The sequence below is a fragment of the Selaginella moellendorffii genome, unplaced genomic scaffold (genome assembly GCF_000143415.4).
Source record: "Selaginella moellendorffii unplaced genomic scaffold, v1.0 SELMOscaffold_64, whole genome shotgun sequence".
Classification (NCBI taxonomy): Eukaryota; Viridiplantae; Streptophyta; class Lycopodiopsida; order Selaginellales; family Selaginellaceae; genus Selaginella; species Selaginella moellendorffii.
In genome coordinates this window covers 756,368-783,067 of record NW_003314325.1, presented here as the reverse complement: position 1 = coordinate 783,067, position 26,700 = coordinate 756,368, and the positions used below count along the sequence as shown (strand labels likewise).

The 26,700-nt window shown below is 46.1% G+C and overlaps 8 protein-coding genes and 6 long non-coding RNA genes across 21 annotated transcripts; 4 read left to right on the top strand and 10 right to left on the bottom strand.

The window, feature by feature from the left end:
- Nucleotides 1-69: 69 nt before the first annotated feature.
- On the bottom strand, nucleotides 70-1,253 carry LOC9645151. The gene is made up of 6 exons (XM_024689975.1): nucleotides 1,219-1,253; nucleotides 1,051-1,149; nucleotides 850-982; nucleotides 631-797; nucleotides 441-570; nucleotides 70-372 (listed from the first exon to the last, which is right to left on the bottom strand). Exons 1-6 carry the CDS (start codon nucleotides 1,240-1,242, stop codon nucleotides 272-274), a joined length of 654 nt encoding a protein of 217 aa, XP_024545743.1. The 5' UTR covers nucleotides 1,243-1,253; the 3' UTR covers nucleotides 70-271.
- A 99-nt stretch (nucleotides 1,254-1,352) lies between these two features.
- LOC112351672 lies at nucleotides 1,353-3,281 on the bottom strand. Its single transcript, XR_002994227.1, has 3 exons — nucleotides 1,717-3,281; nucleotides 1,511-1,620; nucleotides 1,353-1,458 (listed from the first exon to the last, which is right to left on the bottom strand). It is a non-coding gene; the product is annotated as an uncharacterized LOC112351672 (long non-coding RNA).
- Nucleotides 3,282-3,513: 232 nt separating this feature from the next.
- Nucleotides 3,514-4,934, top strand: LOC9648730 (probable C-terminal domain small phosphatase). Its single transcript, XM_002984865.2, has 2 exons — nucleotides 3,514-3,605; nucleotides 4,286-4,934. Exons 1-2 carry the CDS (start codon nucleotides 3,514-3,516, stop codon nucleotides 4,932-4,934), a joined length of 741 nt encoding a protein of 246 aa, XP_002984911.2.
- Nucleotides 4,935-5,067: 133 nt separating this feature from the next.
- Nucleotides 5,068-10,672, bottom strand: LOC9645150 (uncharacterized protein YmaE). Its single transcript, XM_024689979.1, has 4 exons — nucleotides 10,658-10,672; nucleotides 5,441-5,580; nucleotides 5,352-5,372; nucleotides 5,068-5,291 (listed from the first exon to the last, which is right to left on the bottom strand). Exons 2-4 carry the CDS (start codon nucleotides 5,564-5,566, stop codon nucleotides 5,133-5,135), a joined length of 306 nt encoding a protein of 101 aa, XP_024545747.1. The 5' UTR covers nucleotides 5,567-5,580; nucleotides 10,658-10,672; the 3' UTR covers nucleotides 5,068-5,132.
- Nucleotides 6,382-7,741, bottom strand: LOC112351673. Its single transcript, XR_002994228.1, has 3 exons — nucleotides 6,746-7,741; nucleotides 6,540-6,649; nucleotides 6,382-6,487 (listed from the first exon to the last, which is right to left on the bottom strand). It is a non-coding gene; the product is annotated as an uncharacterized LOC112351673 (long non-coding RNA).
- On the bottom strand, nucleotides 10,095-10,588 carry LOC112351674. Its single transcript, XR_002994229.1, has 2 exons — nucleotides 10,468-10,588; nucleotides 10,095-10,320 (listed from the first exon to the last, which is right to left on the bottom strand). It is a non-coding gene; the product is annotated as an uncharacterized LOC112351674 (long non-coding RNA).
- Nucleotides 10,673-10,691: 19 nt separating the features above from the next.
- Nucleotides 10,692-14,247, bottom strand: LOC9645149. Of its 5 annotated transcripts, none has more exons than XR_002994223.1 (6): nucleotides 11,745-14,245; nucleotides 11,539-11,648; nucleotides 11,406-11,486; nucleotides 11,229-11,338; nucleotides 10,851-11,159; nucleotides 10,692-10,800 (listed from the first exon to the last, which is right to left on the bottom strand). It is a non-coding gene; the product is annotated as an uncharacterized LOC9645149 (long non-coding RNA). The 5 variants fall into 5 exon arrangements; XR_002994221.1 differs by having other exon boundaries at nucleotides 11,229-11,486; nucleotides 11,745-11,921; nucleotides 11,966-14,244; XR_002994222.1 differs by having other exon boundaries at nucleotides 10,851-10,993; nucleotides 11,052-11,159; nucleotides 11,229-11,486; nucleotides 11,745-14,243.
- A 75-nt stretch (nucleotides 14,248-14,322) lies between these two features.
- Nucleotides 14,323-14,967, top strand: LOC9648728 (probable C-terminal domain small phosphatase). The gene has a single exon (XM_002984863.1). It carries the CDS (start codon nucleotides 14,323-14,325, stop codon nucleotides 14,965-14,967), a length of 645 nt encoding a protein of 214 aa, XP_002984909.1.
- A 131-nt stretch (nucleotides 14,968-15,098) lies between these two features.
- Nucleotides 15,099-15,592, bottom strand: LOC112351634. Its single transcript, XR_002994197.1, has 2 exons — nucleotides 15,472-15,592; nucleotides 15,099-15,324 (listed from the first exon to the last, which is right to left on the bottom strand). It is a non-coding gene; the product is annotated as an uncharacterized LOC112351634 (long non-coding RNA).
- Nucleotides 15,593-15,695: 103 nt separating this feature from the next.
- LOC9645148 lies at nucleotides 15,696-16,458 on the bottom strand. Of its 2 annotated transcripts, XR_002994196.1 has the most exons (4): nucleotides 16,227-16,458; nucleotides 16,050-16,157; nucleotides 15,855-15,997; nucleotides 15,696-15,804 (listed from the first exon to the last, which is right to left on the bottom strand). It is a non-coding gene; the product is annotated as an uncharacterized LOC9645148 (long non-coding RNA). The 2 variants fall into 2 exon arrangements; XR_002994195.1 differs by having other exon boundaries at nucleotides 15,855-16,157.
- Nucleotides 16,459-18,817: 2,359 nt separating this feature from the next.
- Nucleotides 18,818-19,821, bottom strand: LOC112351656 (immunity protein SdpI-like). Its single transcript, XM_024689912.1, has 5 exons — nucleotides 19,650-19,821; nucleotides 19,479-19,599; nucleotides 19,234-19,411; nucleotides 19,080-19,167; nucleotides 18,818-19,023 (listed from the first exon to the last, which is right to left on the bottom strand). Exons 1-5 carry the CDS (start codon nucleotides 19,759-19,761, stop codon nucleotides 18,854-18,856), a joined length of 669 nt encoding a protein of 222 aa, XP_024545680.1. The 5' UTR covers nucleotides 19,762-19,821; the 3' UTR covers nucleotides 18,818-18,853.
- Nucleotides 19,822-19,907: 86 nt separating this feature from the next.
- Nucleotides 19,908-21,342, top strand: LOC9648727 (very-long-chain 3-oxoacyl-CoA reductase 1). Its single transcript, XM_002984862.2, has 3 exons — nucleotides 19,908-20,752; nucleotides 20,839-20,908; nucleotides 20,979-21,342. The coding sequence occupies exons 1-3, from the start codon at nucleotides 20,046-20,048 to the stop codon at nucleotides 21,252-21,254; spliced, it is 1,053 nt and encodes a 350-aa protein (XP_002984908.2). The 5' UTR covers nucleotides 19,908-20,045; the 3' UTR covers nucleotides 21,255-21,342.
- LOC9645147 (copper methylamine oxidase) lies at nucleotides 21,295-24,076 on the bottom strand. The gene is made up of 9 exons (XM_024689893.1): nucleotides 23,364-24,076; nucleotides 22,990-23,317; nucleotides 22,723-22,938; nucleotides 22,437-22,673; nucleotides 22,197-22,382; nucleotides 21,983-22,123; nucleotides 21,657-21,925; nucleotides 21,502-21,583; nucleotides 21,295-21,442 (listed from the first exon to the last, which is right to left on the bottom strand). The coding sequence occupies exons 1-9, from the start codon at nucleotides 24,074-24,076 to the stop codon at nucleotides 21,380-21,382; spliced, it is 2,235 nt and encodes a 744-aa protein (XP_024545661.1). The 3' UTR covers nucleotides 21,295-21,379.
- On the top strand, nucleotides 23,269-26,552 carry LOC9645146 (chlorophyll synthase, chloroplastic). 3 transcript variants are annotated; one of them, XM_024689909.1, is made up of 22 exons: nucleotides 23,269-23,383; nucleotides 23,514-23,595; nucleotides 23,651-23,787; nucleotides 23,854-23,941; nucleotides 24,054-24,146; nucleotides 24,197-24,249; nucleotides 24,306-24,367; nucleotides 24,414-24,594; nucleotides 24,642-24,683; nucleotides 24,745-24,836; nucleotides 24,901-24,988; nucleotides 25,039-25,124; nucleotides 25,175-25,261; nucleotides 25,311-25,376; nucleotides 25,442-25,525; nucleotides 25,574-25,635; nucleotides 25,693-25,768; nucleotides 25,824-25,886; nucleotides 25,958-26,039; nucleotides 26,119-26,195; nucleotides 26,286-26,333; nucleotides 26,401-26,552. In XM_024689909.1, exons 8-22 carry the CDS (start codon nucleotides 24,438-24,440, stop codon nucleotides 26,461-26,463), a joined length of 1,173 nt encoding a protein of 390 aa, XP_024545677.1. In that variant the 5' UTR covers nucleotides 23,269-23,383; nucleotides 23,514-23,595; nucleotides 23,651-23,787; nucleotides 23,854-23,941; nucleotides 24,054-24,146; nucleotides 24,197-24,249; nucleotides 24,306-24,367; nucleotides 24,414-24,437; the 3' UTR covers nucleotides 26,464-26,552. The 3 variants fall into 3 exon arrangements, with proteins under 3 accessions (XP_024545677.1, XP_024545678.1, XP_024545679.1); XM_024689910.1 differs by having other exon boundaries at nucleotides 24,189-24,249; XM_024689911.1 differs by having other exon boundaries at nucleotides 24,197-24,367.
- The last annotated feature ends 148 nt before the right edge of the window (nucleotides 26,553-26,700 follow it).

Below are 26,700 nucleotides of genomic sequence, written 5' to 3'. Positions count from 1 at the left end.
AAGTTATTTTCTCCCTCACAAAAACAAATGTCCAATTTAACTTTGGAAACAATGTTATGGCAAATCATAATCAGAAAAGCATCTCGAGTTTCAGTCTGATTCATTACTTGAGAGTCAATCAATAATTGTGATGCTTAAGCAGCGTCATCCTCTCTGTCCTGAAACTCAACGTAGAGCCTCCCAAAATCCCATGGCTCGATCACCTGGCCTATCCTTTTAGTGTGGCTTGACAAGAGTGGTACATAGTTTAGATACGATCTCACTATCCTCACTATTTTGTTGTCCATCCCCACCTACAAATCAAACATGGACGAGTGGTATATACTTTGGGTACGATCTCATTATGCTCACTGTTTTGTTGTCCATCCCCACCTACAAATCAAACATGGAGTGAGGAAAACAAAACGAAAACAAAGTTTGTAAACGACAGAAGTTTATACCTGTAAGATATCTCCAGTGAATAAAACACCTCTCCTTGAGCTCCATGAGACCAGTGGAGGATTTGTGCAAGGCTAAAAGCGTGAGTCCCTCCCATAGTAGAACTTCACCTTTTCGTGCTGGTAAACCACTCTGCAAAAGTATGGATACAGAGAGATCGAAATGAAAGAGAGAAACAAAGGTAGACAATACCATTCCCGGGTATAAACCGGGACGCCTCCAAAAGCCTCGCTCCATCGAGAGTTTGTGCTGTAGTAATGCGGGTGAGAGGTGGCAATCGCTCTCAATCCACCTAGTGACTTGATTATCGCCACTGTGGCATCGTCTAGAAATGAGATGCAGTCCCACAGTATGTTTCCCTCTATCAAAAACATAAAAACCATAAAAAATGCACAACGGCCATATACATACCTTGAGTCTGGATGAGAAACGCACGCTGTCCAATGCCAAACTTTGGAAAGGTTATGATCTCGAAGACCTGCGGCTCATGCTTCTTGAAACCATTGCGAAACTGCAATCTCATCTTGCTCATGGACGTCCATACCTGACCTTCCCTAAAACTAAAAGTCAAGAAAACTCGAGACCTCCAGGATTTCTGAGAAAACATCCCACCCAGACGTATGGAGCGTGTGCCTCCATAACTTTGAAATCCAAGAGTGTTAACAAGGACTCTCGTTGTGTCTTTGTAGAAAGCAATAACGCCGTAGAAACCTTAAGAGATAACCAAGATTTCAGTAAAAGGACAAACTTGTTAAAACTCGAGGAGAAAGATTGACAGACCTTGAGATCCTCTGGAGATATCATCAGCTGCTGGATGTGGTCAGGTCAGACCCTGCTTATCTTGCTTACTATCACTCGCATGTCCAAGCCTCCTGTTTGAGCGGTGTTGGACGCTCCATTGAAGCAAGCGCATATAACACGGTTAAACACGTTTCTTACTGGAAAGCCATCGGTATAGAGCAGCTGACGACTATCAGCTAGAACGCAGCGTATTTGGAGGGTTCCAGTCTCTATGGCCACCTATTTTTCACTCGTTTAGTTCTCTCCAAAATATAAATGAGTTTTCTTGTACCCGTAGATGGACTTAGGACAGTCGTCCGAGATGTAGATCGTATAGTAGATGTGCATTTCACGTAGACGATGCTTCCATAAGTATGGATAGTGCTGTCCTTTTGGAAAGTGCTGGTTTGTCCGATCATCACAACCGTGTCAACATAATCGAAAACTCACAACTGGAAACGAAGAAACAAGAAGAGAGCAAACGGAATAAGAGCTTACCGGATAGGATAGATCTTGCACTGCCGCTGAGACGCTCAACCCAAACGTAAGCTGCGCAAGACATTAGGAGATGATATCCTTTTGATCCATCGCCCGGAAAACCAGCCTGCTCTCTTCCACTTGTGTCCAGGAAGTTAATTCTGTCGTTGACGAGCGCGCCCGGCATTTGGAGTGCAGCTGAGCGATGGGGGATGAGTTCTCGCAGCGTGCCATGAAAAACATCGGGAAGCTAGAACCTGCCAGGACTTGAACCTCGGACGTCCCCATCATCCAACGGCCATGATGCGATGCGCATAAGAGCTTGCCGCCCTCGTCACATCTTGCGACAATGGCCGCCGGATCCATCGCCCAGATCCTTCACAGCGACCACAACAACAGCGTCTTCCTGCGAAATCTCCTCGTCCAGATGTATGGCCGCTGCGGCTGCCTGGAGGAAGCGCGATCGGTCTTCGATTCTACCTCGGATCCCAATCTCTTCTCTTGGAATCTCACCCTCCAGGCCTACATTCGCAACCACGACCTGAAGCCGCGGCCGGGGACGTGCAGCGCGCCAAGCAGCTCTTCGATCGCATCCCTGCAAAGAATTCCATCACCTGGAACGCGATGATCGAGATGTACTCGCCGAGTGGCAATCTCGGCGAGGCGGAGGCGGTATTCCACTCCATGCCGGAGCAAACCCCCGTTTCTAGCACGGCCATGGCCCATAACGGGCATCTCTCACGCGCCGTGGACGGCCATGATCCAAGGCCACTGCCAGAACCAGCGGCTGGATGAAGCTAAAGATCTCTTTGATAGAATGCCCTAGTAACATGGACGACCATGATCACCAGGCCGGGCATATGGAGCAAGCAAAGAATCTCTTTGAAGATGCCCCGGATCTTAATGAGGTGGCATTTACGGCTATGATCGACGGCTATGCACCTCATGGCTGCTTGGAGGAGGCTAAATGTTTGTTTGAGAGGCACGTGGTGGCCTGGAACTCCATGCTTGGCGCATATGCCTCGAATGGGCATTTGGACGAGGCACTAGATTCCTTCCTAAAGATGGCTCATCTCTTGGGCAACAATGATCCATATGCTCACCTCTAGAAACCATCTTGAAAATGCAAAGTTTATTTACGATCGAATGCCTTACAAGAGCAAGATGGCGCGCACAGTGCTCCTCTCGGCCTATCTCTGGAATTGGCCACCTCCAAGAAGCGATGAGCCTCTTCCGGGCACCAAACTCGAGTTTCCAAGAGGAGTCCCTTGTGAGCGAAATCCGGCACCATTGCCATCCAGACGATCGCATTGCACTCCTCGCTCTCGAGAGAATGCCAGAGCAAAACTTAATCTCACACACACACAATGTTAAGAGTTAAATTCCAAGACTGATATAAAACACTTACCGAGGTGACAACACATGACTTGCTCCAGTATCGAGATAGGACTTCGCGTTCCCCGAGTTTATACCACCACCAACCTGCAAGCCACTTGGAATCTAGCAGAAAACAGCGCTTTTCAAAATCTAGAAATTGTATACGCTTCCACTGCCGCGAGCGCTGCCTTCAGGGTCAATGAACGTGTCCTCCGACTCGAAATTCACAACCAGCAAAGACTGTGACAAATCCAGCAGAGTAGACCCGGCGAGCAAGATCATCCATTTCTTGACCATTTTATTTTCTCGAGTCAAGCTTAACTTCAAAGAACAAAACATGGCCTAGCCGTGTAAAGGAAGGCTAAGATCCACAGAAAAAACGTCATGAAAAACACACAGAGAGTTATACTATTGAGCACTGTAGTTTGCTGATGGATCGCCATGGTCGTCGCTGGTGTGGACACAGAAACTATCGAGATTTTGGAGAAAGAACTAAACAAAACTGCAGCGGCAAAAGCCGCAGTGATGACCAGGCATTAGAGGAGCGATGCAAGCACAAGCTTTCGAGTAGGAGCCATAATTTCTGGAGAGCCAAGAGAAAAGAGAATAGATTGAGCAAACAAAGGGGGCAATCTCCCATAGATAAACATCCAAGAGCAGGAACTCACACAAAAGCTCGCACAAACTTTTACTCCAGTGGCAGTAGTAGCACCTTAACGTTGATAACCATGGTTTCACCACCATGGTTGGAATGATCTACAATGAAACACACGTTCTCAATGCTCAAGTCAGAATAGATATCAGCGAAAGACAAACATCTTGAGAAGGAAATTTGGAGCTGTTGGATTCTTTCTCAGCCGGCAAACTTCCGCCTTCAGTGACTCAAATCCGCTTTACATCCATGCTGGAGGTCAGAACCAAAGCTACTGAACTCTCTCTGCGTTCCAGAATATGCAATCGAACAAATCCTCAGTTATGTCAAGGTTCGTTCCCAGTAAGTTCAGTTCACTAGTACTGCGCATACTCCTCTCAAACTGTGGATTGCCATTTAAGCGGGACAACGCTCCCACCTCCAAAACCAGCGAGCCTGAGAGAAAAAATCCATGAAATTTTCGACGGCCAGAATTATGGTATATTTAGTAAAGTGTATTTAATTTGATTTATAAAGATCCTTTACAATTAGGGCTTGCGTTCTTTCTTTCTTTTTTATCAGAGCGATGAAGAGGGCGAGAGAATATGGCGATTGGAGTTTTGCAACGCTCGACATGGTGACCAAAGTAAAGAACAAAAAGGTAAAGGTGACACACAGTTCTCCACTACTACCACCAGCTTTGGAGGAAAAACCCACGCTTGTGTTAGACATGGACGAGACACTAATCCATGCCCACAAGTCCACAGCGTCCCTCAAGCTCTTCAGTGGGAAGATTCTTCCATTGCAGCGCTACCTTGTCGCAAAGCGGCCGGGTGTGGATACATTTCTAAATGAGATGAGTCAGATATATGAGATCGTGGTTTTTACTCGAGCGGTGAAGCCTTATGCGGACAGGATATTGGATAGGCTCGACCCAGCTGGGAATCTCTTCACCCATCGCCTCTACAGAGATTCATGCTCGCCCAAGGAAGTGGGAGGGAGAAAGGTTGTGAAAGATCTTTCAAGGTTAGGGCGGGACCTCAGACACACGGTGATCGTGGACGACAAGCCAGAGTCCTTTTGCTTGCAGCCCAGCAATGGAATTGTCATCCGGGCATTCAAAAACAGGAAAGGGCATAAATATGATGAATTGAAGAAGATAAGCAATCTGCTTAAGGAAATTGCAAGAGTTGAAGATGTAAGACAAGCATTGGAGAAGCTTAGAGGTTAGACAAAAGATCTTGTAAAAAGAAACTCCATGTATCCACTGTGTATGCTGTAACACTGCTCACTCTAAGTTATTTTCTCCCTCACAGAAACAAATGTCCAATTTAACTTTGGAAACAATGTTATGGCAAATCATAATCAGAAAAGCATATCGAGTTTCAGTCTGATTCATTACTTGAGAGTCAATCGATAATTGTGATGCTTAAGCAGCGTCATCCTCTCTGTCCTGAAACACAACGTAGAGCCTCCCAAAATCCCATGGCTCGATCACCTGGCCTATCCTTTTAGTGTGGCTTGACAAGAGTGGTATATAGTTTAGATACGATCTCATTATGCTCACTATTTTGTTGTCCATCCCCACCTACAAATCAAACATGGACGAGAGTGGTATATAGCTTGGATACGATCTCATTATGCTCACTGTTTTGTTGTCCATCCCCACCTACAAATCAAACATGGAGTGAGGAAAACAAAACGAAAACAAAGTTTGTAAACGACGGAAGTTTATACCTGTAAGATATCTCCAGTGAATAAAACACCTCTCCCTTGAGCTCCATGAGACCAGTGGAGGATTTGTGCAACAGAAAAATGGCTAAAAGCGTGAGTCCCTCCCATAGTAGAACTTAACCTTTTCATGCTGGTAAACCACTCTGCAAAAGTATGGATACAGAGAGATCGAAATGAAAGAGAGAAACAAAGGTAGACAATACCATCCGTGGATATAAACCGGGACGCCTCCAAAAGCCTCGCTCCATCGAGAGTTTGTGCTGTAGTAATGCGGGTGAGAGGTGGCAATCGCTCTCAATCCACCTAGTGACTTGATTATCGCCACTGTGGCATCGTCTAGAAATGAGATGCAGTCCCACAGTATGTTTCCCTCCATCAAAAACATAAAAACCATAAATAATGCACAACGGCCATAGCTCCAAACATACATACCTTGAGTCTGGATGAGAAACGCACGCTGTCCAATGCCAAACTTTAAAAAGGTTATGATCTCGAAGACCTGCGGCTCATGCTTCTTGAAACCATTGCGAAACTGCTATCTCATCTTGCTCATGGACGTCCATACCTGACCTTCCCTAAAACTAAAAGTCAAGAAAACTCGAGACCTCCAGGATTTCTGAGAAAACATCCCACCCAGACGTATGGAGCGTGTGCCTCCATAACTTTGAAATCCAAGAGTGTTAACAAGGACTCTCGTTGTGTCTTTGTAGAAAGCAATAACGCCGTGCATTGCTTAGAAACCTTAAGAGATAACCAAGATCTCAGTAAAAGGACAAACTTGTTAAAACTCGAGGAGAAAGATTGACAGACCTTGAGATCCTCTGGAGATATCATCAGCTGCTGGATGTGGTCAGGTCAGACCCTGCTTATCTTGCTTACTATCACTCGCATGTCCAAGCCTCCTGTTTGAGCGGTGTTGGACGCTCCATTGAAGCAAGCGCATATAACACGGTTAAACACGTTTCTTACTGGAAAGCCATCGGTATAGAGCAGCTGACGACTATCAGCTAGAACGCAGCGTATTTGGAGGGTTCCAGTCTCTATGGCCACCTATTTTTCACTCGTTTAGTTCTCTCCAAAATATAAATGAGTTTTCTTGTACCCGTAGATGGACTTAGGACAGTCGTCCGAGATGTAGATCGTATAGTAGATGTGCATTTCACGTAGACGATGCTTCCATAAGTATGGATAGTGCTGTCCTTTTGGAAAGTGCTGGTTTGTCCGATCATCACAACCGTGTCAACATAATCGAAAACTCACAACTGGAAACGAAGAAACAAGAAGAGAGCAAACGGAATAAGAGCTTACCGGATAGGATAGATCTTGCACTGCCGCTGAGACGCTCAACCCAAACGTAAGCTGCGCAAGACATTAGGAGATGATATCCTTTTGATCCATCGCCCGGAAAACCAGCCTGCTCTCTTCCACTTGTGTCCAGGAAGTTAATTCTGTCGTTGACGAGCGCGCCCGGCATTTGGAGTGCAGCTGAGCGATCGGGGATGCCATGAAAAACATCGGGAAGCTAGAACCTGCCAGGACTTGAACCTCGGACGTCCCCATCATCCAACGGCCATGATGCGATGCGCATAAGAGCTTGCCGCCCTCGTCACATCTTGCGACAATGGCCGCCGGATCCATCGCCCAGATCCTTCACAGCGACCACAACAACAGCGTCTTCCTGCGAAATCTCCTCGTCCAGATGTATGGCCGCTGCGGCTGCCTGGAGGAAGCGCGATCGGTCTTCGATTCTACCTCGGATCCCAATCTCTTCTCTTGGAATCTCACCCTCCAGGCCTACATTTGCAACCACGACCTGAAGCCGCGGCCGGGGACGTGCAGCGCGCCAAGCAGCTCTTCGATCGCATCCCTGCAAAGAATTCCATCACCTGGAACGCGATGATCGAGATGTACTCGCCGAGTGGCAATCTCGGCGAGGCGGAGGCGGTATTCCACTCCATGCCGGAGCAAACCCCCGTTTCTAGCACGGCCATGACCCATAACGGGCATCTCTCACGCGCCGTGGACGGCCATGATCCAAGGCCACTGCCAGAACCAGCGGCTGGATGAAGCTAAAGATCTCTTTGATAGAATGCCCTAGTAACATGGACGACCATGATCACCAGGCCGGGCATATGGAGCAAGCAAAGAATCTCTTTGAAGATGCCCCGGATCTTAATGAGGTGGCATTTACGGCTATGATCGACGGCTATGCACCTCATGGCTGCTTGGAGGAGGCTAAATGTTTGTTTGAGAGGCACGTGGTGGCTTGGAACTCCATGCTTGGCGCATATGCCTCGAATGGGCATTTGGCACTAGATTCCTTCCTAAAGATGGCTCATCTCTTGGGCAACAATGATCCATATGCTCACCTCTAGAAACCATCTTGAAAATGCAAAGTTTATTTACGATCGAATGCCTTACAAGAGCAAGATGGCGCGCACAGTGCTCCTCTCGGCCTATCTCTGGAATTGGCCACCTCCAAGAAGCAATGAGCCTCTTCCGGGCACCAAACTCGAGTTTCCAAGAGGAGTCCCTTGTGAGCGAAATCCGGCACCATTGCCATCCAGACGATCGCATTGCACTCCTCGCTCTCGAGAGAATGCCAGAGCAAAAACTTAATCTCACACACACACAATGTTAAGAGTTAAATTCCAAGACTGATATAAAACACTTACCGAGGTGACAACACATGACTTGCTCCAGTATCGAGATAGGACTTCGCGTTCCCCGAGTTTATACCACCACCAACCTGCAAGCCACTTGGAATCTAGCAGAAAACAGCGCTTTTCAAAATCTAGAAATTGTATACGCTTCCACTGCCGCGAGCGCTGCCTTCAGGGTCAATGAACGTGTCCTCCGACTCGAAATTCACAACCAGCGAAGACTGTGACAAATCCAGCAGAGTAGACCCGGCGAGCAAGATCATCCATTTCTTGACCACTTTATTTTCTCGAGTCAAGCTTAACTTCAAAGAACAAAACATGGCCTAGCCGTGTAAAGGAAGGCTAAGATCCACAGAAAAAACGTCATGAAAAACACACAGAGAGTTATACTATTGAGCACTGTAGTTTGCTGATGGATCGCCATGGTCGTCGCTGGTGTGGACACAGAAACTATCGAGATTTTGGAGAAAGAACTAAACAAAACTGCAGCAGCAAAAGCCGCAGTGATGACCAGGCATGAGAGGAGCGATGCAAGCACAAGCTTTCGAGTAGGAGCCATAATTTCTGGAGAGCCAAGAGAAAAGAGAATAGATTGAGCAAACAAAGGGGGCAATCGCCCATAGATAAAGATCCAAGAGCACGAACTCACACAAAAGCTCGAACAAACTTTTCCTCCAGTGGCTGTAGTAGCACCTTAACGTTGATAACCATGGTTTCACCACCATGGTTGGAATGATCTACAATGAAACACACGTTCTCAATGCTCAAGTCAGAATAGATATCAGCAAAAGACGAACATCTTGAGGCGAGTTTAGATTGGAGCTAAAGGAAATTTGGAGCTGTTGGATTCTTTCTCAGCCGGCAAAATTCCGCCTTCAGTGACTCAAATCCGCTTCACATCCATGCTGGAGGTCAGAACCAAAGCTACTGAACTCTCTCTGCGTTCCAGAATATGTGATCGAACAAATCTTCAGTTATGTCAAGGTTCGTTCCCAGTAAGTTCAGTTCACTAGTACTGCGCATACTCCTCTCAAACTGTGGATTGCCATTTAAGCGGGACAACGCTCCCACCTCCAAAACCAGCGAGCCTGAGAGAAAAAATCCATGAAATTTTCTACGGCCAGAATTATGGTATATTTAGTAAAGTGTATTTAATTTGATTTATAAAGATCCTTTACAATTAGGGCTTGCGTTCTTTCTTTCTTTTTTATCAGAGCGATGAAGAGGGCGAGAGAATATGGCGATTGGAGTTTTGCAACGCTCGACATGGTGACCAAAGTAAAGAACAAAAAGGTAAAGGTGACACACAGTTCTCCACTACTACCGCCAGCTTTGGAGGAGAAACCCACGCTTGTGTTAGACATGGATGAGACACTAATTCATGCCCACAAGGCCACAGCGTCCCTCAAGCTCTTCAGTGGGAAGACTCTTCCATTGCAGCGCTACCTTGTCGCAAAGCGGCCAGGTGTGGATACATTTCTAAATGAGATGAGTCAAATATACGAGATCGTGGTTTTTACTCGGGCGGTGAAGCTTTATGCGGACAGGATATTGGATAGGCTCGACCCAGCTGGGAATCTCTTCACCCATCGCCTCTACAGAGATTCATGCTCGCCCAAGGAAGTGGGAGGGAGAAAGGTTGTGAAAGATCTTTCAAGGTTAGGGCGGGACCTCAAACACACGGTGATCGTGGACGACAAGCCAGAGTCCTTTTGCTTGCAGCCCAGCAATGGAATTGTCATCCGGGCATTCAAAAACAGGAAAGGGCATAAATATGATGAATTGAAGAAGATAAACAATCTGCTTAAGGAAATTGCAAGAGTTGAAGATGTAAGACAAGCATTGGAGAAGCTTAGAGGTTAGACAAAAGATCTTGTAAAAAGAAACTCCATGTATCCACTGTGTATGCTGTAACACTGCTCACTCTAAGTTATTTTCTCCCTCACAAAAACAAATGTCCAATTTAACTTTGGAAACAATGTTATGGCAAATCATAATCAGAAAAGCATCTCGAGTTTCAGTCTGATTCATTACTTGAGAGTCAATCAATAATTGTGATGCTTAAGCAGCGTCATCCTTTCTGTCCTGAAACGCAATGTAGAGCCTCCCAAAATCCCATGGCTCGATCACCTGGCCTATCCTTTTAGTGTGGCTTGACAAGAGTGGTACATAGTTTAGATACGATCTCACTATCATCACTATTTTGTTGTCCATCCCCACCTACAAATCAAACATGGACGAGTGGTATATACTTTGGGTACGATCTCATTATGCTCACTGTTTTGTTGTTTATCCCCACCTACAAATCAAACATGGAGTGAGGAAAACAAAACGAAAACAAAGTTTGTAAACGACAGAAGTTTATACCTGTAAGATATCTCCAGTGAATAAAACACCTCTCCTTGAGCTCCATGAGACCAGTGGAGGATTTGTGCAAGGCTAAAAGCGTGAGTCCCTCCCATAGTAGAACTTCACCTTTTCGTGCTGGTAAACCATTCTGCAAAAGTATGGATACAGAGAGATCGAAATGAAAGAGAGAAACAAAGGTAGACAATACCATTCGCGGGTATAAACCGGGAAGCCTTGTGCTGTAGTAATACGGGTGAGAAATGGCAATCGCTCTCAATCCACCTAGTGACTTGATTATCGCCACTGTGGCATCGTCTAGAAATGAGATGCAGTCCCACAGTATGTTTCCCTCTATCAAAAACATAAAAACCATAAAAAATGCACAACGGCCATATACATACCTTGAGTCTGGATGAGAAACGCACGCTGTCCAATGCCAAACTTTGGAAAGGTTATGATCTCGAAGACCTGCGGCTCATGCGTCTTGAAACCATTGCGAAACTGCAATCTCATCTTGCTCATGGACGTCCATACCTGACCTTCCCTAAAACTAAAAGTCAAGAAAACTCGAGACCTCCAGGATTTCTGAGAAAACATCCCACCCAGACGTATGGAGCGTGTGCCTCCATAACTTTGAAATCCAAGAGTGTTAACAAGGACTCTCGTGGTGTCTTTGTAGAAAGCAATAACGCCGTGCATTGCTTAGAAACCTTAAGAGATAACCAAGATTTCAGTAAAAGGACAAACTTGTTAAAACTCGAGGAGAAAGATTGACAGACCTTGAGATCCTCTGGAGATATCATCAGCTGCTGGATGTGGTGGAGGCGGAGCAGAACCTCAGGTCAGACCCTGCTTATCTTGCTTACTATCACTCGCATGTCCAAGCCTCCTGTTTGAGCGGTGTTGAACGCTCCATTGAAGCAAGCGCATATAACACGGTTAAACACGTTTCTTACTGGAAAGCCATCGGTATAGAGCAGCTGACGACTATCAGCTAGAACGCAGCGTATTTGGAGGGTTCCAGTCTCTATGGCCACCTTTTTTTCACTCGTTTAGTTCTCTCCAAAATATAAATGAGTTTTCTTGTACCGGTAGATGGACTTAGGACAGTCGTCCGAGATGTAGATCGTATAGTAGATGTGCATTTCACGTAGACGATGCTTCCATAAGTATGGATAGTGCTGTCCTTTTGGAAAGTGCTGGCTTGTCCGATCATCACAACCGTGTCAACATAATCGAAAACTCACAACTGGAAAAGAAGAAACAAGAAGAGAGCAAACGGAATAAGAGCTTACCGGATAGGATAGATCTTGCACTGCCGCTGAGACGCTCAACCCAAACGTAAGCTGCGCAAGACATTAGGAGATGATATCCTTTTGATCCATCGCCCGGAAAACCAGCCTGCTCTCTTCCACTTGTGTCCAGGAAGTTAATTCTGTCGTTGACGAGCGCGCCCGGCATTTGGAGTGCAGCTGAGCGATGGGGGATGCCGTGAAAAACATCGGGAAGCTAGAACCTGCCAGGACTTGAACCTCGGACGTCCCCATCATCCAACGGCCATGATGCGATGCGCATAAGAGCTTGCCGCCCTCGTCACATCTTGCGACAATGGCCGCCGGATCCATCGCCCAGATCCTTCACAGCGACCACAACAACAGCGTCTTCCTGCGAAATCTCCTCGTCCAGATGTATGGCCGCTGCGGCTGCCTGGAGGAAGCGCGATCGGTCTTCGATTCTACCTCGGATCCCAATCTCTTCTCTTGGAATCTCACCCTCCAGGCCTACATTCGCAACCACGACCTGAAGCCGCGGCCGGGGACGTGCAGCGCGCCAAGCAGCTCTTCGATCGCATCCCTGCAAAGAATTCCATCACCTGGAACGCGATGATCGAGATGTACTCGCCGAGTGGCAATCTCGGCGAGGCGGAGGCGGTATTCCACTCCATGCCGGAGCAAACCCCCGTTTCTAGCACGGCCATGGCCCATAACGGGCATCTCTCACGCGCCGTGGACGGCCATGATCCAAGGCCACTGCCAGAACCAGCGGCTGGATGAAGCTAAAGATCTCTTTGATAGAATGCCCTAGTAACATGGACGACCATGATCACCAGGCCGGGCATATGGGGCAAGCAAAGAATCTCTTTGAAGATGCCCCGGATCTTAATGAGGTGGCATTTACGGCTATGATCGACGGCTATGCACCTCATGGCTGCTTGGAGGAGGCTAAATGTTTGTTTGAGAGGCACGTGGTGGCTTGGAACTCCATGCTTGGCGCATATGCCTCGAATGGGCATTTGGACGAGGCACTAGATTCCTTCCTAAAGATGGCTCATCTCTTGGGCAACAATGATCCATATGCTCACCTCTAGAAACCATCTTGAAAATGCAAAGTTTATTTACGATCGAATGCCTTACAAGAGCAAGATGGCGCGCACAGTGCTCCTCTCGGCCTATCTCTGGAATTGGCCACCTCCAAGAAGCAATGAGCCTCTTCCGGGCACCAAACTCGAGTTTCCAAGAGGAGTCCCTTGTGAGCGAAATCCGGCACCATTGCCATCCAGACGATCGCATTGCACTCCTCGCTCTCGAGAGAATGCCAGAGCAAAACTTAATCTCACACACACACAATGTTAAGAGTTAAATTCCAAGACTGATATAAAACACTTACCGAGGTGACAACACATGACTTGCTCCAGTATCGAGATAGGACTTCGCGTTCCCCGAGTTTATACCACCACCAACCTGCAAGCCACTTGGAATCTAGCAGAAAACAGCGCTTTTCAAAATCTAGAAATTGTATACGCTTCCACTGCCGCGAGCGCTGCCTTCAGGGTCAATGAACGTGTCCTCCGACTCGAAATTCACAACCAGCGAAGACTGTGACAAATCCAGCAGAGTAGACCCGGCGAGCAAGATCATCCATTTCTTGACCACTTTATTTTCTCGAGTCAAGCTTAACTTCAAAGAACAAAACATGGCCTAGCCGTGTAAAGGAAGGCTAAGATCCACAGAAAAAACGTCATGAAAAACACACAGAGAGTTATACTATTGAGCACTGTAGTTTGCTGATGGATCGCCATGGTCGTCGCTGGTGTGGACACAGAAACTATCGAGATTTTGGAGAAAGAACTAAACAAAACTGCAGCAGCAAAAGCCGCAGTGATGACCAGGCATGAGAGGAGCGATGCAAGCACAAGCTTTCGAGTAGGAGCCATAATTTCTGGAGAGCCAAGAGAAAAGAGAATAGATTGAGCAAACAAAGGGGGCAATCTCCCATAGATAAACATCCAAGAGCACGAACTCACACAAAAGCTCGCACAAACTTTTACTCCAGTGGCAGTAGTAGCACCTTAATGTTGATAACCATGGTTTCACCACCATGGTTGGAATGATCTACAATGAAACACACGTTCTCAATGCTCAAGTCAGAATAGATATCAGCGAAAGACGAACATCTTGAGGCGAGTTTAGATTGGAGCTAAAGGAAATTTGGAGCTGTTGGATTCTTTCTCAGCCAGCAAACTTCCGCCTTCAGTGACTCAAATCCGCTTTACATCCATGCTGGAGGTCAGAACCAAAGCTACTGAACTCTCTCTGCGTTCCAGAATATGCAATCGAACAAATCTTCAGTTATGTCAAGGTTCGTTCCCAGTAAGTTCAGTTCACTAGTACTGCGCATACTCCTCTCAAACTGTGGATTGCCATTTAAGCGGGACAACGCTCCCACCTCCAAAACCAGCGAGCCTGAGAGAAAAAATCCATGAAATTTTCTACGGCCAGAATTATGGTATATTTAGTAAAGTGTATTTAATTTGATTTATAAAGATCCTTTACAATTAGGGCTTGCGTTCTTTCTTTCTTTTTTATCAGAGCGATGAAGAGGGTGAGAGAATATGGCGATTGGAGTTTTGCAACGCTCGACATGGTGACCAAAGTAAAGAACAAAAAGGTAAAGGTGACACACAGTTCTCCACTATTACCGCCAGCTTTGGAGGAGAAACCCACGCTTGTGTTAGACATGGACGAGACACTAATTCATGCCCACAAGGCCACAGCGTCCCTCAAGCTCTTCAGTGGGAGGACTCTTCCATTGCAGCGCTACCTTGTCGCAAAGCGACCAGGTGTGGATACATTTCTAAATGAGATGAGTCAAATATATGAGATCGTGGTTTTTACTCGAGCGGTGAAGCCTTATGCGGACAGGATATTGGATAGGCTCGACCCAGCTGGGAATCTCTTCACCCATCGCCTCTACAGAGATTTATGCTCGCCCAAGGAAGTGGGAGGGAGAAAGGTTGTGAAAAATCTTTCAAGGTTAGGGCGGGACCTCAAACACACGGTGATCGTGGACGACAAGCCAGAGTCCTTTTGCTTGCAGCCCAGCAATGGAATTGTCATCCGGGCATTCAAAAACAGGAAAGGGCATAAATATGATGAATTGAAGAAGATAAACAATCTGCTTAAGGAAATTGCAAGAGTTGAAGATGTAAGACAAGCATTGGAGAAGCTTAGAGGTTAGACAAAAGATCTTGTAAAAAGAAACTCCATGTATCCACTGTGTATGCTGTAACACTGCTCACTCTAAGTTATTTTCTCCCTCACAAAAACAAATGTCCAATTTAACTTTGGAAACAATGTTATGGCAAATCATAATCAGAAAAGCATCTCGAGTTTCAGTCTGATTCATTACTTGAGAGTCAATCAATAATTGTGATGCTTAAGCAGCGTCATCCTTTCTGTCCTGAAACGCAATGTAGAGCCTCCCAAAATCCCATGGCTCGATCACCTGGCCTATCCTTTTAGTGTGGCTTGACAAGAGTGGTACATAGTTTAGATACGATCTCACTATCATCACTATTTTGTTGTCCATCCCCACCTACAAATCAAACATGGACGAGTGGTATATACTTTGGGTACGATCTCATTATGCTCACTGTTTTGTTGTTTATCCCCACCTACAAATCAAACATGGAGTGAGGAAAACAAAACGAAAACAAAGTTTGTAAACGACAGAAGTTTATACCTGTAAGATATCTCCAGTGAATAAAACACCTCTCCTTGAGCTCCATGAGACCAGTGGAGGATTTGTGCAAGGCTAAAAGCGTGAGTCCCTCCCATAGTAGAACTTCACCTTTTCGTGCTGGTAAACCATTCTGCAAAAGTATGGATACAGAGAGATCGAAATGAAAGAGAGAAACAAAGGTAGACAATACCATTCGCGGGTATAAACCGGGAAGCCTTGTGCTGTAGTAATACGGGTGAGAAATGGCAATCGCTCTCAATCCACCTAGTGACTTGATTATCGCCACTGTGGCATCGTCTAGAAATGAGATGCAGTCCCACAGTATGTTTCCCTCTATCAAAAACATAAAAACCATAAAAAATGCACAACGGCCATATACATACCTTGAGTCTGGATGAGAAACGCACGCTGTCCAATGCCAAACTTTGGAAAGGTTATGAGCTCGAAGACCTGCGGCTCATGCTTCTTGAAACCATTGCGAAACTGCTATCTCATCTTGCTCATGGACGTCCATACCTGACCTTCCCTAAAAGTCAAGAAAACTCGAGACCTCCAGGATTTCTGAGAAAACATCCCACCCAGACGTATGGAGCGTGTGCCTCCATAACTTTGAAATCCAAGAGTGTTAACAAGGACTCTCGTTGTGTCTTTGTAGAAAGCAATAACGCCGTGCATTGCTTAGAAACCTTAAGAGATAATCAAGATCTCAGTAAAAGGACAAACTTGTTAAAACTCGAGGAGAAAGATTGACAGACCTTGAGATCCTCTGGAGATATCATCAGCTGCTGGATGTGGTGGAGGCGGAGCAGAACCTCAGGTCAGACCCTGCTTATCTTGCTTACTATCACTCGCATGTCCAAGCCTCCTGTTTGAGCGGTGTTGGACGCTCCATTGAAGCAAGCACATATAACACGGTTAAACACGTTTCTTACTGGAAAGCCATCGGTATAGAGCAGCTGACGACTATCAGCTAGAACGCAGCGTATTTGGAGGTTTCCAGTCTCTATGGCCACCTATTTTTCACTCGTTTGGTTGCTGCAAAATCTCGATAGTTTCTGTGTCCACACCAGCGACGACCATGGCGATCCATCGGCAAACTACAGTGCTCCATAGGAGAACTCTCTGTGTGTTTTCCATGACGTTTTTTCTGTGGATCTTAGCCTTCCTTTACACGGCTAGGCCATGTTTCTAGGCCATGTTTTGCTCTTTGAAGTTAAGCTTGACTCGAGAAAATATAGTGGTCAAGAAATGGATGATCTTGCTCGCCGGGTCTACTCTGCTGGATTCGTCACAGTCTTTGCTGGTTGTGAATTTCGAGTCGGAGGACACGTTCATTGACCCTGAAGGCAGCGCTCGCGGCAGTGGAAGCGTATACAATTTCTAGATTTTGAGAAGCGCTGTTTTCTGCTGGAATAACCCTGCGAGTACATCTCGATCATCGGGTTCCAGGTGATGGAATGGGATGCGATCGAAGAGCTGGCGCGCTGCACGTCCCCGGCCACGGCGTATGCCGAGATCGTGCCGTTGCTGGACACAATCTCCTGCCGCGGTATGCTTTCCAGGACCGATCGCGCCTGCTCCAGGTCGTGGTTGCGAATGTAGGCCTGGAGGGTGAGATTCCAAGAGAAGAGATTGGGATCCGACGTAGAATCGAAGACCGATCGCGCTTCCTCCAGGCAGCCGCAGCGGCCATACATCCAGTTGTGCGTTTTCGATTATGTTGACACGGTTGCGATGATCGGACAAACCAGCACTTTCCAAAAGGACAGCACTATCCATACTTATGGAAGCATCGTCTACGTGAAATGCACATCTACTATACGATCTACATCTCGGACGACTGTCCTAAGTCCATCTACGGGTACAAGAAAACTCATTTATATTTTGGAGAGAAAAGCCGCAGTGATGACCAGGCATGAGAGGAGCGATGCAAGCACAGGCTTTCGAGTAGGAGCCATAATTTCTGGAGAGCCAAGAGAAAAGAGAATAGATTGAGCAAACAAAAGGGGGAAATCTCCCATAGATAAAGATCCAGGAGCACGAACACAAACTCACACTTAAATTCCATGCATTTACATTTCTTTTCTCCACTTTTTATTATAGCCTTTATTTATTCTTGAATTTATAATAACCCTGCTCAAACATATATGAGGGTATGGATTCAAGCAAAAAGCTTCCTTGCTCAAAGTTATCTTCCAAGAGATTGTTCCTAAACAGGAATTAAGAGCTTTGCCTAATTCCATTGTGTAGCTCCAATTTTACACCAAAATTACTAGATTAATTGTTCAGTTTTGTTTTATTAAACCATCTTAATACTTCATATTTTTAGTTTGATATTGTCCCATGTTAGCCTACGTGATTAATAATTTTCTATGTAACAATTTTTGATTTTCTTAATAGTTGTGTTATTCTTATTTATTAATCCATTTGATCAAATGGAAATTCATAATTATAAACATAAGATCAATCTTATTGCATAGATGGTAGAATAAAATAGAATATACTAGAAAGTGTTTATGAAATTTTATAAATTATAAACATGTTTATAAATTATAAATACAAGATTAATTTAAATGAATAATAACCATTAGATTGTAAAACATCCTAGAATATTCAAGCATATTTCAAGTATAGTCACTACCATTTCAGTCTTCCTACAGTTTTGCTTAAGCAAACCAAAAATGGTAGTAATGGCTTATGATATACAGGAAATCAGCCACCAAGCTCATATTGTAAATCTAAACTATTGAAATTAACAAGGAATGAAATCTATATATGAAGCTATGTATACTAGTAAATACAAAGTTTTCTAGAATTGTGATTAGGAGGAAGATGAGAAGAGTGATCATTATATGCTGAATTACAAATTTCAATAGCAAATCTTTTAGATTTTGAGCCAATTTAAGGCTTTAGTGAGCTTGATTAAACCTAGAGAATCCATTCACATTTCTCATCCAATCTTACAATAGAGTTGGGGATGTGTGGTGTGTCTTTGAGTGATTATTGTGATTTAGATCACAATTATTTGGTAGTAAATTTTTTTTTGCCAAATAAATTTTTTCTTATTTTTATAAATGATTATTTTGCTTAAGCAAATCCATTGTTAGCAGTTGATATATGTTTGGACATTCTGGAATATTCAACCATTTAACAGTTGTTATTATAAAATTTATAAACATATTTATAACCTATAAACTATTTTAGTGTTGATTTGTGTTTTACAAATTATATTTAAAATTTTCATAATTACTAGCAGAAAATAGTTATATTTATATATATATTTATATTTATGTTTATATTTATAAACTTTCAACCTAAACATGTCTCATTAAGAAGAGCTACTTAGTTAAGATAGAATATGGTTACTTATATATTGCATTATTCAAGGTAGTAATCGTTCGCCACTGTTTGATAAGATACAATAAGAATAAATCAGGAAATAAAAGAAAGGAGCAAATATAAGCACTAGAGTTGTCACTAAAAATCCAGTTCCCAAGGGGCACACCAGCGAAATAATGAGTAATATGATTCCAAACAACATAAGAATCACACCTACACACAAAGTTTTGTTAAAAAAAAACCAAAGGAACCAAAAGAATGTCACGTACTTGCATGATTCTGGGTTTGCTTCCAGACAGTAGAATTTGATACTGTCCATGGGGTTAGAATGCCAATGGTGGAATTAAACTCCACATACTGGAAGAATCAAAGAAGAAATCGCATGAAACCATGAAAGATCAAGGCATGAAAATTCGATGGTACCTGGATGTTATATCCAAACCAGAAGAGTAGCCACAAGGCTATGCTCGCAACGAAGAGACGAGGATGAAAGTCATGGCTGGGACTCGTTGCCGCATCTAAGATCACGAAAATGTGAACGAAGAACAGGAACAATGCCGGCACGGATATCACGTGTGCTGCCGCGTGCTTTGACTCTCCGCTGGAAATCCACCCAGACGATCAGATTTCCCGTGCTAGATCTGGAAGAATTGGGAGAAATCACTCACCCCTGTCGCTCCAGATCCCTATCGCGCGCGGCGAATTGATAGATGACATATGGAATCAGGAACTGGAGCACCGGGAGCGCGAAGAGACCGATCCATCGCGGCACCCAGGCCACGGGATGCCCTAGAAGATCTAGATATCAGACAATGCCGATAGAAATCTATGGATTTTACCCTGCAGATTCCACCAGAATGGCACCTTGTGAGGCGCGGAATGCCACTTAAATGCCGTCGCGATGACGCTAGTGATCGCCAGCAGTAGAGGAAGCCCCACCGGATTGCCCATATCTCCCCAATCTGCCAAGAAGACTCGCAAGAACCCTACAAAATTTCGAGAGAGTGGTGCCGAGCTGGCAAGGAATAAAAGCTGGCCGTTGAAAGGAATATCCGACGCTTTTAAATAGGTCACAGACCAAACTTCTGGGCGCTCAATGAATGCGCTCAAGGCGGTGGACGGCTCCGATGGTCTGGGAGCCAACGGCGGGGATTGTCTTGTGGAGTCTTTAGCTTAGGTTATTCTCGGCGCGCTTTGCTTGGCGCTCGCTCGCTCGCTCCATCGATCCGATCGAAATGACGACACCGGGGCCTGCGCAGATCCTGTCCGAGTTCCTGATGGAGAACGCGAGCAATATTGGAATCACAGCTCTCGCCTTCGCATGCGTCCAGCACTACATCCCCGTTGTCAAGGCGCTGGCGATCTTCGGTATGCTCTGTGGATTTCGCCTCCTCTACGCGCTTTCCATTTGGATTTGGGCCGCATTCCTCCGGCCTGCCAAGAATGTCAGGGATTACGGCGCCTGGGCGCTGGTCACGGGCTGCACGGATGGAATCGGCAAGGCGCTGTGCCACCAGTTCGCGCAGCGCGGCCTCAATCTGGTGCTCGTCGGCCGCTCGGAATCCAAGCTCCGCGACATGATCCAGGAATTCCAGGCGCTGTACAAGGGCGTGGATTATCTCCCCGTGGTGGTCGATCTCTGCGGGCCGGATCTCCGGGCCGAGGTGTCGAGGGTCGAGCGGGCGATCGAGGGGCTCGAGGTGGGAATGCTGGTGAACAACGCGGGTATGTCGTATCCTTACGCGCGATTCTTTCACGAGGTGGACGACGAGCTCCTCACCAATCTCCTCCGGATCAACGTGGAGGCGATGACGAGAATGGTTCACATGGTTCTCCCGGGGATGCTCAAACGGAGGAAAGGATGTATCATCAATATGGGCTCCGGGGCAGCGTCCATTCTCTCCTCGGATCCATTATACTCGCTCTACGCGGCGACCAAAGGGTTTCTTCCTCCTCTCATTGTTCTTCCTTTCTTCTTCTTCAAGTTTCGCTGTTCTAAGCTGCAAAACACTTTTTTTTTTCGCACAGATTCGTCGACCAATTCTCGAAGTCACTGAATGTGGAGTACCGGGATGTAGGAATCGACATCCAGTGCCAGGTACCAGTAGACCATTTCCACAAACTTTGGAAGTGATCGCTCGTTCTTTTTTGTTTCTTTTTTGTCACAGGTTCCTCTATATGTCGCCACGAAAATGACGCGAGTGCGAAAGCCTTCTCTGGCCTGTCCCTCGCCGGATACTTACGCGCAGTGCGCGATGCGATGGATCGGCTACGAGGCCCGCGTCACTCCCTACTTCCTCCACTCGCTGCTGTGGTTCATAAGGGGATTGTTCCGGGAGCACACTCTCGATGCCAATCGCTTGAAGACGAGCTTGAACATTCGCAAGAGAGGGATCGCTCGCGATGCCCAGAAGAAGCAAGAGGAGGAAGCCACGAAGATCTGATCTATACAACACTGGAAGAGGAAGAGGAATATGTTGGTGAGAATATTTTTTTAAGGGTCTTCTATAAGGGCTTTTATTTTGAAGTTTAGGGTTTGAGCAAGGGCATTTATTTTGAACTTTAGGGTTTAAGCGCCATTCTGATTTGGGGGAACGTCGATCGCCGGGCAGCAGTCGAAGAATCCATGCGGCTGCGCAATCCATCGATCACTCGTTAGCGGCGCCATAGCAAGCGATCGAGGATTCCTACCGTGAGTGTGAATCCGATGCGCTCCACTGGCATCACGGGCCAATCCTCGAGCCTAGGTATGTGTGTCACTCCAAATACGTACCTGCGTTGCATCGATCGAGAACTAGGAGATTTTGCGAGAAGAGAGGAAGGAGAGATCGATCCTAGAGTATTACCACAGGACGATGTCGGCATTCTCGAGATCGCGGTCCTTTTTCACCCAGGTCGGCAGGCCTTCTCCAATGCGGGGGTTTTGCTTGGGGAACTCGCCGGCTGGGTAGAGCTCGTCTTTGCTATAGCTGGTTACCCAGAGGTTGTGCTTGAGAAACTCGGCTCTTCGCAGGATCATCGCGTCCTTGCCGATGAATCCCAGGCAGTTTGCTCCGGGAACAAGCTTGTAGCCTGTGTTTCCGCCAGCTCGATTCACAACTTTGGTGTTTCTTACCTGCATTGTCATAGAAGTCGAGCATGAAGTTTTTTCTTCGTTGTTGAGTCTACTTACTATCCAGTGTCGTGCAGATAAAGGATTGCAGTCTCTCTGAGCTTGCATTTCGGATTTTAGCAGCGTCTCCTTGGCGTAGAATGCGTTGCAATGAGGATTGTTTGGACCCGGTGGCTCTGGCACAACGTTAACCTCTACAACCTGAGAAACAAGGACTCAGAAACAATGAGCCGAGGCAAGGAAAGGTGATAGTTTCATATTGAGCTTCAAGTACCTGATTTTCTGCTTCTCCAGGTTTGCTGTCGACTGCCATGTTCATGCGTGCTACAAAAAAGTGCTGGTGTATCGGAGCATATAATCCAGTGCTTATGACCGTTCCGTTTTTCCTTTGCTCGCCGGGCTGAATCGCTCCGAGGCTCAGAATGCCGGTAAGTTTCACTTCAGCCTCTATTTTCCCATCCTAAGTAGGGAGCTTTAGTGATAGTCTGGATTGTTAGGATGCTTGTTGATCTACCTGGTAGAAGTGCCAGTAGAAGCCATAGTCGTAGTTTGCGACAGTGCATATGAAAGAAACGGTGAGCCGTCTAGATCTTCGGACTTCAGAAAGACCTGTCCTCCAATCCTTGTGCTTCCACAGTATGCCATTGTCTTCTTCGTGTAAGCATATTGCATTTTCGAGTGTTTCGACGTCTCCCTTTTGGTCCGTGAGATACGCATCGAAGTAGTGAATGTATCCTAAGCAATCGCATCCCTGCCAAAGCAAACAGGTCGTGAGCTTACATGTCTGCTAGTCATCCTACCTTTTTCAGCGAGTGAGCATTCCTCCCAAGTCCGTCTTCTCCTACATCGAAAGCATTTTTTCTGTAATGTGGTTCTGCAGGATCTCCGTAAGGGACTATCATCTCTACGAAGCTCAACCTGTGAGCCACAGACCTCGGACCTCGAGAACCGTCGCTATACGCTACACTGTGGATTACTAGACCTTCTCGTGGAGTAAATCCCAGGCGAAAGGACCACTGAGATAAAAACGAGCAGGTTAGTCTCAAGAGCACTCGAGAAACCTTTACCTTTTGCCAGGTTACTTCGTATCCATTAACTTCAAAACTTGGTCCTCCAGGTTGTAAAATCTGCAACGGCCTGACGTCGGTTCGGAGGCCTCCTGGAACACAAGCTGGTGTGTAGTTCCTCATTGGATCTGGTGGCGGAAGCGGAGCAGCTTCTCTCTCCTCGAGTTCGACGACATTCATGTTCTGGAGATCAACTAGCAGCGACAGGCCTTCTATCGGTCTCGCGTAGCCGTTTTCCATCGGACAGGAGCTCTCAGTTCTATAAAACATAAGCGGTCTCGCCAGTCTACGACTTGGAGCATCCTTTTCTTCGTGGTAACCAGTGCACCTGCACAAAGTTCATGTTTCCGACAAGCGAATTCCGCAAGGCTTACCAGGTGTCCACCATGATCAGGTCAGTGTTAGTGATTCCTCGTTTTCTCAATGCCTCTATTAGTGGCTTGTGCGATTTTACGATTGCTTCACAGAGCACGTATTCCTCTGTTCCCTGCTGGTCACTTACACGTTCTTGTCTATCATGCAAGGAATTATGAAAACTTACCACTGGAGGCTGGACGTCTGGAATGTACTGGCACCACAAGACTTTGGGAGCTCTCGGCGCTGCTGGTAATTCTACAACCCAGAGACTTGTTTCATTGTTGTGTGCATTGTACACGGTCAGCCTTGCTTGTCTTGGAGGACGTACTAGCTGTCGATGGTTGTGTTTCACTTGGAGTTGACATTGATACAGAGCAAGCAGCGTCTTCTCTGGCTCGTCGAGGATCACCTCGATGAAGTTTATGACGCCGCTTTTGGCCTGTAAGAACCATTTTCGTGAGGTTGCGTGCAAAGAGAAAGAACTCACAAGTGTTGGTGCAAGTGCAGTTTTGATAACATGCGCTGCTGCTACAATCTCCGACGGTTGCAAGGGATCCAACGGGTGGAAAGAGCGACCTGTGCAAGAAGGAAGCTCGTGAGTGCCTTTGCCACAGTAGTGCTTACATTTTCCTGCATCCTGGTTGCCTTGTTCCTTTCCATTTGGTTGAGATCCCTTCGTGATACTGACATTGCACCGGGACTTACAGGTGACTGTTGATGGAGGAGCCATGGCAAACCTTCTTCATAAAAATGCAGCGATCCTTTTTCACGAAATGAAAACGGGTGTTCCGGCATGACAGGTATTGTTTTTTGTTTCATTCTATGCACGCCGTCCCTTATAGTTTTGCAGCTGCGGGTGTTCTTTTCCTCCCAGGAATTCGGTGTCTCACCGCAACAGACCAGGTACGTTCATGCAAAGTCGAGCAGTTTCTATTTAATCGTAAGCTCGACTTGAGCAGATCAAACTTACGTGGCTAGATCTAGCGCACACGATGTTGATTGGATATTCGTCCGTCTTAAGGTACAAAACAGCAAGGGATTTCTGATCTTTTGGTTTGTCTCTGCAGACCGCAGCAGTGCCGCGAGCGGCTATGGCCTTTTCATCTCTGTATCTTTCAAAGTCGTCGACCACCGAAGCGTTGTGGGTTTCTGATTGCCGAATAATTCATGGGTGCTGCATTCAAATGCCGGCTGCCAGGATTAGATTTCAACACAGGAGTGCCGGGGTCCGATCGAAACGGCACACAGGTAGGCATGCTGCATGCTGTTGTAGGTGCTCAATTCTCATGAAACAGGGCGTTTGAGCGTTCGGGCAGCTGGTACTGAGACAGACAAAAGTAAGGAACTTGTCAAGGTTTCTTTCTTTCCAATTTTGACATTTGTTTTTCTCTGATTCAGCCAAGCCCAATGCTCCTGAAGTTACTCCCAGTGATACCAGATCTTCCGCCGTGAACCAACTTCTTGGCATGAAAGGAGCTGGAAAAGAAACGGTGCCTGCCGAACGACTTTTCCACCGAAAGGAAGATTTCTAAATCACATGATATCTCAATGCAGGACAAGTGGAAAATCCGTCTACAGTTGACAAAACCGGTGACATGGGCACCATTGATCTGGGGAGTCTTGTGTGGTGCAGCGGCATCTGGTACGCTTGTGCGTGTTGGTCGCTCAAAAAACCGAGAATGCATGTTGCAGGAAATTTCCATTGGACAATCGAGGATGTTGCTAAGTCCATCACTTGTATGTTGATGGCCGGGCCATTCTTAACTGGATACACTCAGGTTATTTTCCTTTTTCGATTCTATCTTCATCTTCCATATTTCTGTTTCAGACCATCAACGATTGGTATGATCGCGAGATAGACGCCATCAACGAGCCTTACAGACCAATTCCGTCAGGAGCCATATCCGAACCCGAAGTAAGTCGACAAGTCATGAATTTTTGGTTGAGTTCTGACGACTTTACAGGTAATCACGCAAATTTGGGTGTTGCTTCTTGGTGGCATTGGTCTTGCGTATACGCTCGATGTGTGGGTATGTTGTTTTTCAATCTCGTCCTTCGGTTTTAAATCTTTGCTTACACATGTTCGCAAACACAGGCTGGTCACTCATTTCCAACAATATTCTGCCTTTCGCTTGGAGGCGCTTTGCTCTCATATATATACTCTGCCCCTCCTTTAAAGGTATCAGACCACTCCTCCAGGAGTACGAGTTAAGCTTGCGTTTTACAGCTGAAGCAAAGCGGATGGATAGGAAACTACGCACTCGGCTCAAGCTACATTGCCTTGCCTTGGTACGTGACATTGCTTTCGCTCGCTCGCGTTTTGATTTCCTCTTTTGCGCCACACAGGTGGGCCTCGCAAGCTCTCTTTGGAACGCTCTCCTGGGACGTTGTCGTCCTCACTTTATTGTACAGCACGGCAGGGGTTAGCGTCCTTGCGTTTTTCCTTTCCATTTCTCTTGTAATCAGTGTCATCACAGCTCGGAATCGCCATCGTGAACGACTTTAAGAGCATAGAAGGAGACCGTGCCATGGGATTACAGGTGATATTCTTTTATATTTCTCCTTTGGATCTAGCCAAAACTCGTTCAAATGCTTTCGCTTGATTACCCAGTCTCTACCAGTCGCATTTGGAATCGACACTGCAAAGTGGATATGCATTGGCTCCATCGACCTCACGCAGCTATCCGTTGCAGGTCAGCAGCTAAAAATCCCGAGTTTAAGAAAACAAGAAAACACGACTTTTTCTTCCACTTATTCCGCGTTTGATCACAGGCTACTTATTCGCCACTGGGAAGCTCTACTACGCACTGGCATTACTTGGACTCATCACTCCGCAAATAATTTTCCAGGTGAGCTAGCATTCTTTTGTCCAAGTTGCGAGCTCGATTGTCTCGTAGTTTCTAGCTTACGCTCTTTTCCCTGTTTCCAATCTCATCCAGTTCCAGTACTTCTTAAAGGATCCACTTAAATACGACGTGAAGTATCAGGCAAGCACATGATTTCCACTCCCCAAAGTTTCTTTTTGACCAATTCTATCTCTCATTTGTCTTGCAGGCTAGTGCGCAACCATTCTTTGTTCTGGGTCTTCTCGTCACGGCTTTGGCCACTAGCCATTGAGACAAGAGAGCTCCAAAAAAAGTCCTTTTTTTTTGTTCCAGCTGGAATCGAACCGTTGCCCTTTGAAACAATGACGTCGATGTGTCCAATGAGGCATCGCCACGTGTTGCGTCAAGGACACAAAAGCCTTAGGGCAAGGAAGAGCTCCAAGCTCGCGCGATGGCGTACGTTGCTGGAGGTGAGATCGGTCGAGTGTTTCCAATTTCCCCTTCCTTGCTGATGGAATTGGAACAGGGT

Bases quoted from the DNA above. Each gene is read 5' to 3' on its own strand.
- LOC9645151 (XM_024689975.1), bottom strand. From the start codon at position 1,242: ATGATATCTCCAGAGGATCTCAAG. The intron at 983-1,050 runs GTGGGATGTTTT...AGGGAAGGTCAG, and splicing joins CACACGCTCCATACGTCTGG to GTATGGACGTCCATGAGCAA. The intron at 373-440 runs GTATAAACTTCT...TTTGATTTGTAG, and splicing joins TCACTGGAGATATCTTACAG to GTGGGGATGGACAACAAAAC.
- LOC9648730 (XM_002984865.2), top strand. From the start codon at position 3,514: ATGGTCGTCGCTGGTGTGGACACAGAAACTATCGAGATTTTGGAGAAA. The intron at 3,606-4,285 runs GCATTAGAGGAG...CTTTTTTATCAG, and splicing joins AAAGCCGCAGTGATGACCAG to AGCGATGAAGAGGGCGAGAG.
- LOC9645150 (XM_024689979.1), bottom strand. From the start codon at position 5,566: ATGAAAAGGTTAAGTTCTACTATGGGAGGGACTCACGCTTTTAGCCAT. The intron at 5,373-5,440 runs GTATAAACTTCC...TTTGATTTGTAG, and splicing joins TCACTGGAGATATCTTACAG to GTGGGGATGGACAACAAAAC. The intron at 5,292-5,351 runs GTGAGCATAATG...TTTGATTTGTAG, and splicing joins TGGGGATGGACAACAAAACA to GTGGGGATGGACAACAAAAT.
- LOC9648728 (XM_002984863.1), top strand. From the start codon at position 14,323: ATGAAGAGGGTGAGAGAATATGGCGATTGGAGTTTTGCAACGCTCGAC.
- LOC112351656 (XM_024689912.1), bottom strand. From the start codon at position 19,761: ATGGGCAATCCGGTGGGGCTTCCTCTACTGCTGGCGATCACTAGCGTC. The intron at 19,412-19,478 runs GTGAGTGATTTC...GTGGATTTCCAG, and splicing joins AGGGATCTGGAGCGACAGGG to CGGAGAGTCAAAGCACGCGG. The intron at 19,024-19,079 runs GTACGTGACATT...CTTTGTGTGTAG, and splicing joins GCAAACCCAGAATCATGCAA to GTGTGATTCTTATGTTGTTT.
- LOC9648727 (XM_002984862.2), top strand. From the start codon at position 20,046: ATGACGACACCGGGGCCTGCGCAGATCCTGTCCGAGTTCCTGATGGAG. The intron at 20,753-20,838 runs GTTTCTTCCTCC...TTTTTCGCACAG, and splicing joins CTCTACGCGGCGACCAAAGG to ATTCGTCGACCAATTCTCGA. The intron at 20,909-20,978 runs GTACCAGTAGAC...TTTTTGTCACAG, and splicing joins GAATCGACATCCAGTGCCAG to GTTCCTCTATATGTCGCCAC.
- LOC9645147 (XM_024689893.1), bottom strand. From the start codon at position 24,076: ATGGCTCCTCCATCAACAGTCACCTGTAAGTCCCGGTGCAATGTCAGT. The intron at 22,674-22,722 runs GTAGGATGACTA...TTGCTTTGGCAG, and splicing joins ATGCTCACTCGCTGAAAAAG to GGATGCGATTGCTTAGGATA. The intron at 21,584-21,656 runs GTAATACTCTAG...GATGCAACGCAG, and splicing joins AATGCCGACATCGTCCTGTG to GTACGTATTTGGAGTGACAC.
- LOC9645146 (XM_024689909.1), top strand. From the start codon at position 24,438: ATGGCCTTTTCATCTCTGTATCTTTCAAAGTCGTCGACCACCGAAGCG. The intron at 24,595-24,641 runs GTAGGCATGCTG...CTCATGAAACAG, and splicing joins CCGATCGAAACGGCACACAG to GGCGTTTGAGCGTTCGGGCA. The intron at 25,526-25,573 runs GTATCAGACCAC...TGCGTTTTACAG, and splicing joins ACTCTGCCCCTCCTTTAAAG to CTGAAGCAAAGCGGATGGAT.